Here is a 17,025-nt window from a genome sequence, read left to right on the forward strand (position 1 = left end):
CTACGGAAAATTACTTTATATAAAAGGGTTGTCTATAATTTTATGTAAAGTAAAAACTCAGGTAATAGGTCAGCTTTAACTAAATAACTGACTGGATTAGATTGGTTTGTGTATATACACTTTACTTGTTTGGACTGGCCTATACCAGTAAACTTTCTCCTGTGTAATGTAAAGCAAGTAATGCCAATATTACACATGAAATAACTAGTAGAGCCTGTAATAGAAGGCTGCACGTAGGTAATGCAGGGTGAGCCTGCCAAGTAGTTCGGCCATTCCCAGCCTGCAATGGGACACCTGCACACACATCTAGGTAAATAATACAGGCAGTTGGTTACGTCAAATTTTCGTGCATGCGTTTCCATAGCCACGCCTCGACACCTTTCACTGATGTGGCTCACTGCCAATCAGCGGCCGGGGACTCGGAACTGAGAAAGACGTCACCACTCTCTACTATTCCACCCAAACAGAATGAAGAATTGGGCACCGGAGCCGGCGTGGGGCGGGGTTACGCTGACTGACGCGAAACAGCTGCCAGCCAATCAGGGCGCAGGTCGTCCAGACGCCGCCAAGCTCGGTTTTTTGTTTGAGGTGACGGGAAGGGAGGATACAGCGAGAGGAGGAAGAGGCGAGGGGCCTGGGAGGAAGGTGCTAGTAAGCGGCTGTAGAAGACGAGTGTCCGGGGAACCGAGCACCCGGCTATCCCAAGTCGTGGGGTTAGAGTGGTGGAAGCCTCGCGCGCCTTCTCGCGGCAGTGTGCGCGGATACAGCCTGCAGGTTTGCGGCAACCACAGGCGCGAGGCGGTCACGAGCTGGGGCAGCCGCGGAATTTGTATTAGCAGCCGTGCAGTAAGTGGGCGAGCTCCCGCCATTGACGATGCTGCACCCCCGAAGCCTGGCCCTGCCCGCTCCTGCCCCTCGCACCCCGTGACAGCCCGCATTCCTGCTGGATAGCCCCCCTTATGCCGAAAGCCGCCGCCACACTCTGTTGTGTTGACGAGCCCATCGCCTGCCGCAGTTTCTGCTCGTTCCTCGCCTTCCCGTCCCCCTCACATGAAGCCAAGCGTGGCAGAGCCGCCGTGCTGACGGAAGTGTGGACACATTGCAGCCGCACCGGAGGAGGAGGTTGGTGTCCTGCACGGCACAGCAAATCTGGCTCCATGTTCACCAGTTTTATCACTGCCAGGCGCCGGGGCCTTTTGTTTACTCCTCCTCCCTGCTGGAGCTCCTGTGGGTGGAAGTGTTAGGCCGTGTCCCTCCAGACCTCCTTGTTTGTTTCCTCACACACAGATCAGGCCTACAGTCATGACAGGTCCTCACCCTGACTACGTTCAGTCCGTGTGACCGCCTAGGCCACAGCATGGGACAGCTGTCGGTGCTTTGGGTTCCTGGCTAAAATGGCTGCCTGCCTACAGCTCCTCATAGCTGTGTGATGAGGCCCTGGGTTGTCAGACCTGTGCCTGCTTATCTCATGAGTGCCCCCCCTGGTGTGCTGGTTGCCCCCCCTGGTGTGCTGGGTGCCCCCCTGATCTGCTAGGTGCCCCCTTTTACAAATCATCAAACACCATTCGCATAGGGGCAGCTGTGACTTCAGTCCTAATTGCCCCAGGTATTGAGAATAGCCCCATCTGCTCATGGCAGTCATGTCTATTCCTATCCAATGCAGTGTTAGCAGGCTCCCACAATATGAGGCCTGGTAGTTGTGAAGAAGTCCCCTTTCCTTAATTTGTTAGCCCTCCCCACCTATTTTTTCCCATGGATGACAGTCTATAATTTTGTGAAGGGGGTGCCCTTGTGTCAGTATAACACACTGCAGGGGAGTGAGAAGTTTTGGGGTTGAGGTTGGATGGGACTGGGGCTCAGCTCTCCCACCCTCCTCTGTGTGCATGGCAGGCTGCTGCACATGTGCCATGTGTTTTTCCATTAGATGTCGTCCTTCCTCATAGATACATGCATGATCCTTTCCTGTAAGGTCTTCGTGTGCGCTGGCTTATTTTGGAGGTGGAAGGGAGGAGAGAAACAGATATACAATCCCCTGACCTGGAGTGACCCTAGTGTCGTGTGTGAGAAGTGAGGTGTAAGCTGCAAGACTTAAACTTTGCGTGCCAAGATGGCATCTTTATACCACGAATATCTAATGCATAGGACTCATCTGGCTGCCTGAAGTTATTTCTTACATTTAAGTTGTAAACTCATTTCTCAGCTGTCACTGGTACATATGTCAGATAGTACGGTGTGGCATTTCTGAGGCCTTTCTAGGATTCTTTGCTTCTGGAAAGTTTAGATTGTCAGGGGCCTAAGAGCAGAGGGTGCAGCTTTCATTGCCTGTCAAAGGCCAACAAAGTTTTTGAATGACAAGTGAAATATGTAATCGGGTTATGTTTGTAACCTTGTGTTGTCTAACTTCCAAGCTAAAATTGCCTTTTATTTTTTGTATTTAGTGCTATGATGACTGCACATGTAGTGCAACCTAAATTGTTTGCAATCTGCATGTGTTCTGCATGCCTCAAGGGTTGGGTGATAATGGTTTCTGAAATAGTTCTTTTTTAAAATATTTCTCTGGATATCTCTTTGAATACAAAATGACAAGGTATAGAAATGGGATGATCAGTGTCACTTGATTAGAAGATCTTGCACTCAGGTTTGTGTGATCACTTAACAGATACTAACAATATTTTCCCATTTTTGTTTTAACAGAGCATTCATCATTTGGCGTTCCTGCTTGCTGGACCCTATTTATTTAAGCTATCTGGTATCATGGCAAAAGATGTAAGTTAAAGTCCTGGCATTTCTTCTTCCATTTTTTTTTTTACAATGATGGGACTGTCTGATGCAGAAGGTTTTGGACTATGGCTACCAGGAATCTGCTTTCCCCAATTCAGTAGGTATTTAAAATGGACTTATCACCTAAATTTTTACTTTATATAAAAGGGTAGATAACACTTTTATATAAAGTTAAAGCATCCTGGGATACCCACGTCACACATTCCAGGAGGCTTCTGGCTCCACCTTTTGCTTGCACGCTGCAAGATCCGGGTGACATAGCCAGAAAAAGAAAAAAAGTGGAGGTTGTTGGAGGCGGCCCTCCGTGCCGGCACAAAGTTGGGTTATGGGACAATGATGGAATTGGGGGCTCTGTGGGAGTAAAGGCAAGTATGATTTTTTTTGGTTTCCTCTTTAAGTCTGGGTTTCTGTGAAGTTAGCTTCCATTTGCACCAGCTAAACTTGTCACAACTGTTCTTTTTGTAAAGAATACTTTAGCTGCCAGTGCACCTGCGTTTGTATATTGCCATTTGTGTGCCATTTAACTCTGGTAGACAAATGCAAATGTTTCAAATTTGTGGTACATGGCTTGACATTAAAGTGAAGAAATATTTGTTTAGTTAAGTGAAACTGGCTCACTGTTCTATAATCCTATTTTACAGTGTTCTTTAGATCTATAATGTCAGTTTGGCTGGCTAGTTCATTTTTGTTTTCAACTGGCTTTTGATTTCAAAACTGGCTCAGATCAGGGCAACCATCAGCAAGAGTTTTTGTATTTAAACCATTCAAACTCTGTGGCAGATTACTTTTTTATTTGCAGATTGTTCAGCGGTTTAAAAAAATATATAAACTAGTGGCGGTTGTTCTTGATTCTCTGAAAAAGTTTTATTTTTGTGGCCCAATTGCTGACAATTGAAGGAGATTTTATTTTAATTATATGACCTTTTAGATTTACCAACAAGTGAGCAACTATCATAATAGATATACGTTTAAATACAATGTTAAGGTGTCCAGGCAGGTTCTTTATCGCAAAAAAAGAACTAGCGGGTCCCTTTGTGGAATAAAACATACCTTCCTTAAAGCAATTTTTTATTTACACTCCTGTCTTCACTTTGTTGTGCTCTTCTTCTGGGTTCCTAATCTTCAGCCATCTTCATTGACCAGAATGATGTAACTCCCACACATGTGCGGCAAATTCTGACACCCTGCACTGAGCTTTTCTTCTTTCAGGCTGTATGGTACAGGAGGGCTTCATCCTATAATAGGATCATATCTGTTCAGCTTGTATCAGGCTCTTGCACTACAGTAGTTAACAGAGCTAAAAAATGCTCTATAATGTATTATCAACTTTAGGCTATGTTAAGTGATTAAAAACATTTCCAATAAGATTGACACATGTTGGTCTGATTGTACAATTTCCTTTAGAGTTGCTAAGCTGTGTAATGTGAGGGAGGTCCTTATTAATGTCATGGACATTGTGTAATCACATTGTGTGTACATTTTCATAGACTGTAAGGAAATCATATCGTAGCTGGAAGAGTTTACTATCTTCTATGTTACACTGAAACTATAGAAGGTAACTGAGGTTTTTATTCATAGGAAGATATCCTTTCACTTCCTTTAAAGTCTACAGGCCAGAAAAGGAATTGGATGGATGGCCGAAACAGGCAACAGCGGTTTTATCTAGTACTTGCTTTACCTACAGTTAAAAAAATGTTTTGGTTGTAATTTATCTTTGCTGAAAGAGCACTTCTGTACAGTCTGTGTTCTACTTGTTCTTCCTACGTTATCCAATCTCGCACTGCACAGGCACGAGATTGGATGATGTAGGTTGGCAGTGAGATTGGCAGTTTTTTCTTTTCTATTGATGAAAGTACTCCTCCTGGGAATGCCTGAGATGCTCCGCATGTGCAGAAGGAGCAGCCAAGAGCCTCCGGCATGCATGACGTAGGTATCCCGGAAGGCTCTGCGCTCCCATTTATTCGCTACTGCCTAGGTGATCCAAGAATTAGAGGTGGTGCTGCACCCCCCTTTTTTTTTTTTTTTTTTTTTTTTTTAAAAAAAAAAAAAAAAAGTGTTGCACTAAAAAAAAACAACAAACGTTTTACTTTGAGTTGCCTATCCTGTTATGTAAAGTAAAAATTCTGAGTTTAGGTACGCTTAAAGCATGTTGTCGTTTTTCTCATAACATTTTTTACTTCCAAAGGGGGTTATGTTTAATATAACAAATTTTTAAAAACTATTTTTTTCTTCTCACTGAAACCATTTGGGAATTTCCTTGGCTTTGTGTTTGGGATCACTGTCTTGCTGAAATGTGTGCTCTTGTTTCATCTTCAGCATCCTGGTAGATGGAAGCAGATTATCAATGTCTCGGTATGTTTCTCTATTCATGTTTCCGTCATTTATATGAAGTCTGCCAGTACCATACGCTGAAAAATAGCACCACACTATGATGTTTCCACCTCCAAACTTCTCTGTTCTGGTGTTTTTTTGGGTGATGTGCAGAACCATTTCTCCTTCAGGCATGGTGTGTAATGACATCCAAGGAGTTTGATTTTGGTTTCTGCTGACCAGACTATATTTTCTTTCAGCGTTTCACAAGCTTGTTCAAATGTTGTGCAGCAAACTTTAAACAAGCTTCAACATGCTTTTTCTTCGGCAGTGGAGTCCTACATGGCAGGTGTGCATAGAGGCCATGTTGGTTGAGTGCATTACTTGTTTTCTTTGAAATAGCTGCACCTGCTAATTCCAGGTCTTTCTGAGGCTCTCTACGAGTGACCCTTGGCTCTTGGACAACTCTTCTGATTATTCTTTTGTCTCCTCTGTCAGAAATCTTGCGAGATGCACCTGCTCGTGGCAGGTTTAGGGTGAAATGATGTTCTTTCCACTTCTAGGTTATGGCCCCAACGGTGCTCACTGGAACATTCAAAAGCTTAAAAATACATCTAACTAAAGCCATCAGTATGTTTTGTAACAATAATATTACAAATGTTGTGAGAGAGCTTTTTTGCTTTTATTCATCATGAGAATCTTCCTGTGATACCTTGGCAATTAGAAACTTCATTATAGGCTGTCTGTTAAGCCTGAACCAACTGATGATAATTTGCATTGATAGGGGTCAGGATTGATTTCTAAATACTAGCAGATTTCAGCAGGTTTCTTGACTTTTCATGCCCTTCTCACCTCCTTTTCTTTGTGTTCAATACTTATTTTTTTGTCTATTGTATTTCTGAATGGGGGAATTAGAGGATCTAGTGACTTAAGTGGCACAAAATATAGATAAGCTTCTTCATATTGGACATAGTGCTACAGATTAGTTCCCACCCTCCCCTCCTAAGGAAAGCCATTGAAATGTGAGAGCTGGAAGCACTTCCAAAAGTTGATCACCTGAAAGGAATCAAATACACTCCAGCGCCTTTGCTATCATATAGTGTTTGGTCTGCAATTTACGCAATGTATTCAATGGAAGGAATGTTATATTGTCATGGCAGGGGCCTAAAACAGGGCCTTTTTGGAAACTAGGAAAAAATCTGGACTGGACATATTCTTTAGTAACCTAGAGGGAAGAGTTGGTGATAAGGCATCTTGTTAAAGGAATGAGAAAAGCTGCCCATAATCTGATTGACATTGTGAAGCCTGCATCCATTTCCAGTGTTCTCCCCAGAATTTTTTTAGTCTGGTGGTCAAAAAATACATTGGGCAACACAAGAAATGTTATGCTCCCAGTTCTTTGTGTCATCAATACTGCTGCCTTTTACAGCTGTAAAAAAACCAAAAAAATGGAGAGAGGGGGTAAGGACTTATGGGTAGGGTGAATGGGGATGAGGTTAGGAGAAGGGAATGTCTTACTTAGAGTCAATGGAAAGTAGAGGCTGTGTGGGGGACCAGGGTTGGGTGAGATGTCACCATAGAGTATTAGTAAAGTAAAAAGGTGCAGGAGCACAGACAGAGAAATAAGGAGAGTGAAAGAGCAGAGAGACAATGAGTTATCAATGTGGCAAACTGAAGTCCAAGAGAAGCAGTCCAATAATATGGGTTCAAGTGAGGCTTGTAAACTTGTTCCAGGAGTGAAGGATGATGATTTAGTCAGAGATGGTTTGATGAAATACCAGCTTAGAATGTTAGCAGCAGCAGCAGAGGATGTGCTGGAGTCCAGGTGGATAAATCAGTCCAACGGCAGGAGGTAGAAGTAGTAGAGTAAAATAGTATGTCCAAATCTGTTCCAATTCCTGTGTCAATTCCCTGGATTAATTCCCATTGCACTTATAATTTGGGCACTTGAGATTTGGGCACGTGACCAGGGTCCCAACGTGACCTTGCCTGTTTAAATAGAAGTGCTTTGGGTTAAGGTTATGTTCAGACCTGCTTCTAAAAAATGTGGCTGGTAAAGACTGCTTTCAGGCGGTTTCAAAAACGGTTATTGTGAACTAAACCTTGAGCTGGGTTCAGACTGGCAGTGCAGTTAGCCCTTTCTCATGCCAGTAAACCTGTAAATCGGGGGAGATATATGTGGGATCGACCTGCAGCAGCTCGAAAGAGAATGAAGAATCTGCCCAGCAAAATTGCTCTAGGGAGGACACTGCTTTCTCATTTTTGTGCTTACTGTGGCATGCTAATACACTGATCTGGGGCACCTGTCCTAGAGGTTAGTGAATATTCATATTAAAAAAATTTATTGAAAAAACTGAGGACGTTTACTACTTCATCCATAACTAACAAAAACAAACCCCTCTACATACACTTTAGTGTTGAAAATACTAATTTCTATCTATCATTGCAGCCTGCGTGTTCATCCTCTCACATCACAAATCTGTCTGACGCTAAATATTACGCTATGCAGTCTCTAATGGATTGAAACAATCACAATGCCCCTGGTAGTCAGGCACAATGTGATCATTGCCTAGGCTTTGTGTCACATGATGGGTGTACAGAAATAATTTCTATGTATTGAAAATTATGATGTGAGGTGCTAATGTGGGCGGGCGGGCGGGCCAGATGTAGGTAATTTTCGGAATTAATTGGGGGCCAAAAAAAAGGACATTGAGGGAGAGATTTTGCCGGCTGGCCAGAGTTTTGACACCCCTGCTGTAATGCATTGATGTAAATATATGTGCAATTCGTGCTTTTTGCCCAGTGTACCCATTTTGTTGAACTGGATAGTTCAAAAATGTATCCCTAAAAAAAAAAGCTCTTGAGATTTGTATATTTCTGAAAAATTGGGGTTAATGTCAGTGTATAAAAGCAGGTCTAAATGCTACCATCAGACATGTTGGCTATCTTTTCTCACTTGCATTGGAATGTCGGTCCTTTTTAGGGGCACTGGTTGTGCCAGTTTGCATTCATTATATAACAAAAAAATTCATTATATGTATAGAAGTGGCCATCTTGTGTGTGGCAAATTACCTAACCATTTACTCCTGACCTTCCCAGCTGGCAGCCCTGCCTTACTGCTAAAGCTCCTCCCCACCCTGGCTTTCTAAGCAATCGGTCAGTGTGTTGTCCTCTGTGTTTGGTTGGTGCTGAAACGGATCCATACAGAAACAGAATAGGTCCATCACCACAAAACTCAGGTCAGGGATCCAAATTCAACTGCCATGTTGGATCTTCCTCTGTATTATTACCGACATCCTCTGTGGAGCCTGGTGACCCCAATACAGGGGTGCAGTCTCCCTGCTGAGGATCTGATCTGACACCACTCCTACTGCTCTGATTGGTCTGCAAGTTTAGTGCTCTTTAGTTTCACTTTAATGTCAATCTCCCATGAGCCTGTGCGGTCACATTTTCATTGCCTTTTGGTGTTGGAGAGCCCAGGAAAGGAGTTAGAGAATTTTCTTTGACAGTGTAGGGTGATTAGAAGCTTTAAACAAAAGTAAAACCCAGATAGATCAGTATACCTTAGGTTTACATGTAAGTTTAGATCTGCTTTAGGTATGTTATTTTTAACTTTGTGTTAAATCTTACTTCCTTATCTTTTGTAACCGTAAAGCTCGTGTTCTTTTTCGTGTGGAACCCAAAAATGCAGTTGTGCACTCTTAGCACTTGTATTGCTGGCAGAGATCCTTCCATATTTGTTTGTTCTCAGACTGTAAAGTGAGGGGAAAATCTGTGGTTAGAGAGGAGTGGGTTTCCAAAGAGGAATGTATCTAATCAAATTGGTGTTTTCAATATGGAGTTAAAATTTTAAGTAATTGAATGTGAGTTGGCCCATTGCACTGAAAGAAGACAGAATTATTTTCTTGTAAAATGAAACCTTGTACAAGCCAAATTTGAAGTATTTACTAGTCGCTTTACTTCCCAAAGTATAGGTATAATTTATATGACTTGGCCAGTCTGGGGACTTCACATTGGTATGTGAAGGAACAGCAGAGGACATAAGAGCTCAGCAGAATACTAAGTTGCCATGTTCTATGATTTTCAATGCACCATACTTTATTGGCTCCTGTCGCTGCTGCTCCCTCTCCCAATTTTGAGCTAATGATTTCTGAGTGCAAAGCTACATTAGTGTTCTTTATATTTCTCTTCTGATAAACCCCCTAACGCACTTCCCTGTCATAAAGTATCTCTTGATTTTCGTTAAAGTCTTCTCTTCTCCGTTCTTCTCTGTTTGCTCTTCTTATGTGCCTGTGCTGGTTCTCAACAGTCGCGCAACTGATGTCAGTTTCGTCAACATCACAGCTTCGGTCATTTCTGGGTCCAGAAAGGTCCCCTAATCTGAATAGCTATTAGAAAGTGTGTGTGCGCCCCCCTTCTCCATCTATAAATTTGTTGGGGGTAAACTTTGAGGTTGTGGAGTTGAGCTTTAGGCAAAACACACAGAAAATGTTGACTTTAACTCACTTGAGCAGAGAAACAGTGAATATGTTTTGTATATATATTTTTTTTTATATACTTTGGCACACAGAGTAAGAGACCTTCAAGCTTTGTCAGTCAGGACCCCTTACCTTCGAATTCTACCTGACAGGGTAATTCTCAAACCAGACTCGCTATATCTACCTTCAGCAAACATTGTCATGGCAACACCCTGCCTTTATTTCAGGTGTGTATCTGTATAAATGATGTTTTAAATGGTCAGAGCTTTACACTGTTTATCAAGGCACTTTATCACACCCTTTTTTTTTTTTTCCAACTGTTAACTGTAACAGGGCAACTTTTCTAGTAAATGGTTTTCAGATGTGACTTTTTTCCCCCTACTCTCACAATAACTGCTCCCCTCGTTTGTCCTGGTATAACAAGGTTAACATTAGAGACGTTTCTCCAGCAGGGCAACTGGCAGATTTTATTTGTGTATAATATGGTTCGAAATTTGTAGTAACTACATTGACTGCAAGCTGCCTGCACCCTAAAAGGGCAAAATAAGATCAAACCATGACAGTTGCAACACCATGCTTTACAGTTGGTATGACTTCCTTCTGTTTTGCTGTCCTTGCTCATTGTTCCTAAAAGCTTGATCATTGCCTATATAATTAATGGTAAGCCTATGTCTTTGTTTCAGTGTGTTTTTTTTTATTTTGTTTTTTTCTTCCTTCCCTTACACATTTGCTATGCATTGTAAAGCTGTATTTGCCACCTCAATGATTAGGCTGTAATGGGAGAGTAGAAACTGCATATTTGCTCCAACAATGCTTAATTGTTCAGCCTGATATTCTTTTATTGCTAGATCTTCATTGGATGGGTCAGGGTAATTTAACTCCCACACATGTGCATAGGTGATCTTCGTTCCACCACAGAATTATGGCAAGATACTGTACTTGTGTGGCATAATGTACTCATTAAATGGCCAGGCTGGCTAGAGGCGATTTAACAAGAGATTTAGAATATTTTCTGTCATAGAGAGAACCTTTCTTTTTTTCATCAAGCAGCATTGCTTCTGCTTTAACTTGGTGTAGATTTTCTGATTGAAGATGCATGCACATTGATGTCAACTAGCAAGGCATTACCTTAAAATCATACAGTGAAGTTCAGGTTTGCTAAAGACTTCAGATCAAGTGATTAGTTCTTCAGTTGAATTTTTTTTTTTTTTATATATATCAAGGATAGCAGCTGTGACAGAGCCGTTCAGTACCAAGATGGCTGCTCTCACTCGGGCACATACAGGATCATGAAGCAAGGCATGACAAGTCATTCTTGTGAAAAATATCAACTGCAGCAAATCTAGGGGCAACAATGGGCAACTTATCCTTTGTGCCAGGGGTGTCCAAACTTTTTGCAAAGAGGGCCAGATTTGGTGAGGTGAAAATAGGTGGGGGGCTGACCATTCAGCACGTACTCAGGGTTAATGTGGGCATAGTCTGCGCGGGTTCAGCACCATGGTGACATGAGGGATTCCCTGTGCACGTAGTCCGGTGTCAGTGCAGGGTTCGTGCAGAGCACGTTCTTTGAATCAGAGTTGATGTGGTCCGTGCAGGTCCCGCACAGCACATGCCCACTATAATGACGTGGGGGATTCACTGCACACATGGGGACTCCCGTCCTGCCGATAATTGCAAGGTAGTTGATCAACTCTAATGAAATATAAAATAGATTTTTTGTACGCATGTATTTTATACTGTGCTCAACAGTGCTGGCTGGCCGCATAATATTGGTTTTATGACAGAGGCTGCGGGCCGGTGGAAATCTGGAAATTTGGGCCAGACTTTGGACATGCCTGCTTTATGCTTTGTGCTTGGCTTTTTGTGGGTATATATTTCACTGTAAAGTCCCTCTTTAAATTTTTTTGAGATTTTTAAAATCTCAAAAGTAGATATAAGTGTTACCTTCTGAACTCATTAGTTTCCCTGACCCTTTTGGACAAAACTGGGACACACTTTAGTTACATGGTGTCCTGTAAGTCAAGTCTATTTAAAGTAGTTATTGTGCTTGTCATTTCTGAAGCATTCTTTGCTAATAAAATATCAATATAGTACCAGGCCAATGTTTTTCAACTACATTTTATTTTCTTAGTGAAGACAATGACTACTGTGCATACATTCAGAGATGTTTCCCTTGTGAAAACAACCGAACAGCATATTTTTGTTCCTCTGGCATTTCTCAAAATGAGAAATGTTTGATACGTTTTTAAATACCCATTGAGATTTATTTGGTATATAGAATCCAAAGCAGAAGCCTATAAGCTACTTTGGGGTCCCATGGGTAACCACACCATATAGGAGGAAATATGATAAAAACCTATGTATTTGTTGTGTACAAAAATGTTTTATAGATTGTTTTTATCTGTGTTTTGATGAATAAAATAACAATATAAAATATTTCAATTGTTGTAATGTTGTATGCCACTTAAAAAACCCTTGTAATGTGAAGGCTTTTTTTTGTTTGAAGTTTTGGATACAACTGATCCTAGCAGTCTTGTCTTTTGGTGTTGTCTTGTGTGGTCAGGTAGGGTCTTTAATACAAATCGGCCACAGGGGGGCACTGTTTCTCTATCTGACTGCAGCCTTGTACATTTATCCTAACCATGCACTGAATATAAAGAGGAAGATGGAATTTGTGTGTTTGCAGTGTTAGCTTTCTAATTTCTTTTGAAGTCAACACTAACAAACCCCCTACCAATATGAATGGATTCTGGAAATACAAGTAAGGTCACACGTGACAGGAGTTAGAGGACTACTTTAGACTTTAGATAGATACCTTCCTTCTATCTAACTTAACATGAGTGTGACTATAAAAAGTGTTTTTATAAGCTTGCTTTAGCAGGTTATGTTTATATTTTTATTTTGTTTAGTTTTATATTTTGTATTTTTATTTATTTTATATATATTTTTTTCAGGCTGGATTAATTGAAGCAAACGGAGAGCTCAAAGTATTTGTAGATCAGAATCTCAGTCCAGGAAAAGGTAAATCACAAATGTTTGAGTTTCTTATTGTAAACTTTAATTTTCACCCAAATTCTGAAATTCTTTGGCTTTCCTCAATGCGAATATAAACCTGAATATAGGCTAAAATATATTAATTTTGTCTTCCCTTTTACTCAGCCTAATTGAGTAATGTTTATTTTTAAAAATGAGTTGCCAATGTTTTGTTTTACTCCCTTCTAACTAATAGGAGTACTTTTATAAGACTTTAAGATAGAGGTAAAGGGGTTTCAGTATCTCTCTCTTTCAGTGTGTATGGCACATTTATTGGGCAAATCTACCTTGAAATGACCCCTTCTAGTACTTGGGACTTCTGTAATCTCCATTTTTCCTCTATTGCTATTATTTCTCAAAGTTGTCTTCGGGGTTTTGCAGTCTTTGGCTTTCTTGATTTGGCCAGGCTGCTGGTATGTTGCATTAACCCACTTCTATCCACATAACATGTGTTGGTGCGCTAGGTTGACGCCCCAAAACTATTTACCAATGCATTGCTGTAAGTTGTCCTTTAAAAGCTCATATTGCATGATTTGTGGTGCAGCATACATGCTGTGAGCTCATGGAGCCGAAAGCGTTGGTCACTTTTTTTTTTTTTTAAATCTACAAATTAAGTGTTTTTTTATTTTATAACACTATCACTATAATCTTTTTTAACACTTTTTTAAAAAATTGAATTCCCCCTATCTGACTGCCTAGTACTCGGGTGGGATACCTGGCAGTGACCGGGGGAAATATGGGGAATTTTTCTTATGCATCACACACATCTCCACAGGCAGAGTTTGTTGAAGGTAGACAACATATTTTGTATTTTAATGTGTGCAACTTTCTTGGGATATTTCCAACATACCTGTGGGGGATATTTATGTGCTAGATGGTAGTCCTGTAAAATCCAGATTATTTAAATACTAAATGCAAATATAATTAGAATAATTTACAATCCAAAGCTATGTACGTTTTAAAGTAATGTGGTGTTGGTTTTAGAGCAGACTGACAATATTGTTACACGTGTTTAACTTAAAAGGGCTTGCGTAAAGAAATTACAACTTAAAACACTTTTTTTATGTAATAAAAAAACTTTAAAACATTATATTTAATTACAATTAAACTTTTATTTACTTGGAATCTTTTTGTAAATTTCAATGCAATAAACCTAAGATTTTTTTCCAAAAAAACAGTCCTGGAGCAGATGCTTCCTCTGGTAGATAGTCCCTTTTCAGTTCTGGACTTGTCAGGTTTAGTATTTTCACCCATGTCTTTCCAGGATGTGTCCTTTCTCATTGGTGCACAACCAAGGGTTTTTTTTTTCTTTTTGCTTCTGTTAAATCTGACATGACTGACTCTGTGAATCCACTAGTGTACAATTCATGCGTGCAGCTAGAAGAGACACTCATCTGTCATATTCCTGGGATTTTTCCCTTAATATCTTCATTTATCTGTCTTGAATGGGAGATAAGGATATCCTGTTAAGCCAGATATTAGACACGCTAAGGGTACTACCTCTTGAACAGATAAATTGAGTGGTTGAAATCTGCATAGCTCGATTAACATCTGGTGGTGCCCACTACAGATCAACCTTCTTTATTTTTTTATTTGAGGAATTCTCTGGCTACGAGCCACAGGATCTCTGGGGTTTGCACCTTGTGTAACACTATACATGGCAGTGTGGTTCCTTGGTGTTTGCCAGGGAATCATTTATCAGACTATGAGGTTTCCCTTCTGTTTTTGCTTAGCCTTACTACAGTGCTGTCAAAATGTTCCTGATTTTGTGCTTTAAGTGGGAGTCTGAATGGACTCTTTGTTGACTTAGCTTCTTGCTGCATTTAATCTACAGACTGTATTGTGATGTTTTTGAGTTAAAATCCTATGCAAAATATTCCATATGAGGCTTTAAAGATGCCTTTTTACTGCCCTTACAGAAAAAAACATTCCCTCTTACAAAAAAGTCATTGTGACACCCCACTCCCCTTCCCTATTGATTTTATTGGGAGTACCTTGGGGCTTTTGCAATTCACTTATAAACCACCAGCTTTAAAAACTTGCATACAAAAAAAAAAAAAAAAAATACATTAACTGAATTTTACCAAAAGACCAGAAGTCACCATGTTCAGGTCATTACAGTTCATTTGAAACGTTGGTGACTAAAGACTTGAATTAAAATAGAGTAAAACATTGCATTTCGGATTTTACTTTGATGAAACTTTGTTATAATTGAACCCTCTTTTTTGAGTCAAAATCATGTATGCCAGTATTTGGTTATTGAAGTGGAATTACATCCACGTTGCTCACTTTTTCCTTTCCCTAGCAGGGCACCGCGATCTTCTACTGTGGAGGATATTCAGTAATCCTGATTGGTCTGCTGGATTGACGTAACTTCCACGCACGTGCTTGGGAGTTCATTCATTTCCCAGCACGAGCATAGGAAAACGGGATTGCTGGGAATCCTGGCAACCAAAGCTCATGTGCTAAACAAACGTACCTGCTTTTTCGCTATCTCCTTCAATAATGTCCAATAGCAACATAGCTGGCTACTGGGAATGAAATTTTGAGATATATATATATATATATATATATATATATATATATATATATATATATATATATATTGCACAGGTTGACATTCATAAATCCGGCAACCAGGGAGCAGGGTAGACTATTGTAGTCCCTGTATTGTAATTGTATGCGATCCAAAACTCATGCCGGGAAACTGAAGGATCCGGATGATCTATTGCAATGATCAATTTGAATAAAATATATAATCAGGTACATAGTGTATGCCTGGCCATAAGCTCCAGGACAACTGAACAATGGATATAAATGTAAAACATAGACTGTGCTCAATGATTTGATCATTCTCTTCTAAGAATGTGTGTGCTGTGTAAGATTTCTACCAGTTAAATTGTAGCTTTATTCACTTTGTAGGTGTTGTGTCATTGCTGGCTGTTCACCCGTCATCTGTTGGAAAGCAGCTCCTGCCAAAAACTTTTGGACAGTCCAATGTGAACATATCTCAACAAGTGGTAGGTTAACTGTGTACATTATGAGTACACTTGCCTTATTATGACTCCCCCAACCCTTTCTTCTCCAGATGCATACTTTCCTCAAAGCCTCGGCCTCTGATATTTACACCCTGCTGGCAAATCTTTATAGTGCTGTCGTGCCCACTCAGTAGCTCTTCTATGGCACAATCTGGGAGTGTTCGCAGCTACCAATTTCAGTCAGAGAATTCACTTCCCATTGGTCTGCCATTGATTTATTTTTGTGTCTTCTACTTTAATATCATGTGTCTAAGCTCATTAGGATTACCAAATTGTCCAGTCGCTTAAAGCTGTTGTAATGTCATCTTTACACTGCTAAATGTATTATTTATTTGTAGTAGTGATAAGGGGGAATGACTGGCTTCTGAGGTTTATTGGAGTCTGTTACCAATGTTAACTTGTACAGTTAACATTGAGCAAGGTCACCAGGACTTAAGGCAGATGATGATAAAAAAAAATCCTCTCTCAGCATCTATTAGGGTCATGGTAAGCAGTGCATTTATCCAGTTAATGAGGAGAACAAGAGATAGCTGGAAATACCTCATATTATCTTTAGTGTGTGTTCCTTTTTTTCTTCGGTATTTAATATATTCTCTCAAAATTTACATTTGTGTGTGTCTATCATTGTCTGTAATCTTTGTATTAAAAAAAAAAAAAAAAAAAGTTTAACCCTCTATACCTAACTGGAAAGTCATTCTATTACCTGATTACATTTTAGCCTGTGTGAGTGGGGATGAAGGGCAGTATAGTGAAATTGGCTTCAGATCATCATAGTTTGTCAGTTGATTTGTTTTAGTGAATTGGCTTGTTTCGATGTACAACTGATTTCTTTTTTTTTTTTTTTTTGTATGGGTTACATTCGCAGGTTATTGGCACACCACAAAGACAATCCCAACCAAATACCATCTTGTTAGGAAGTCCTCATACTCCAAGCACGCACTTTGTGTCACAAAACCAAGCCACAGACTCGTCTCCATGGTCTGCAGGGTGAGAAAACCATGACTTCTTTGCTATCACATGTCCAATATCGATATCCATGTCACAGGGACAGGAAGTAAAGTGAAATCTTCTGAACGGGCAGAAAATGTTAAATTTAATTAATTACAAACAGTCACAACCAATTAATGGGGTTTGTAGGTATAATTAAATAAAAAATATATATCTTTAACGGTGTAACAACTAAAGGTTGGCTTTTCATCAATATGACAATATTTTGTTTTTCAAATTGGCCAGTTGAGTTCACTAATCTACTGACTCTTTCTAATTTGGCTTGGGCTTAAAGCCGTTGATGGCCCCTGGGAACAAAAATGTTAGTGCAAACAGAATTACAATTTTCACATATTTATTCATGTAATTATTTTCTACGATTTATGATTTGATATGCT

The 17,025-nt window shown here is 40.2% G+C and overlaps 1 protein-coding gene across 1 annotated transcript in view; it reads left to right on the top strand.

The window, feature by feature from the left end:
* Positions 1-533: 533 nt before the first annotated feature.
* The window catches only part of TFDP1 (transcription factor Dp-1), a gene marked incomplete in the record, with an annotated part of 25,103 nt that continues 8,611 nt past the window's right edge, over positions 534-17,025 (top strand). Inside the window, 5 exon segments of the mRNA XM_072412579.1 lie at positions 534-1,122; positions 2,695-2,766; positions 12,524-12,590; positions 15,525-15,622; positions 16,506-16,627. Coding sequence (XP_072268680.1) covers positions 2,755-2,766; positions 12,524-12,590; positions 15,525-15,622; positions 16,506-16,627 — 299 coding nt within the window.

This window comes from Pyxicephalus adspersus, chromosome 1 (assembly GCF_032062135.1).
Source record: "Pyxicephalus adspersus chromosome 1, UCB_Pads_2.0, whole genome shotgun sequence".
NCBI classification, from domain to species: Eukaryota; Metazoa; Chordata; class Amphibia; order Anura; family Pyxicephalidae; genus Pyxicephalus; species Pyxicephalus adspersus.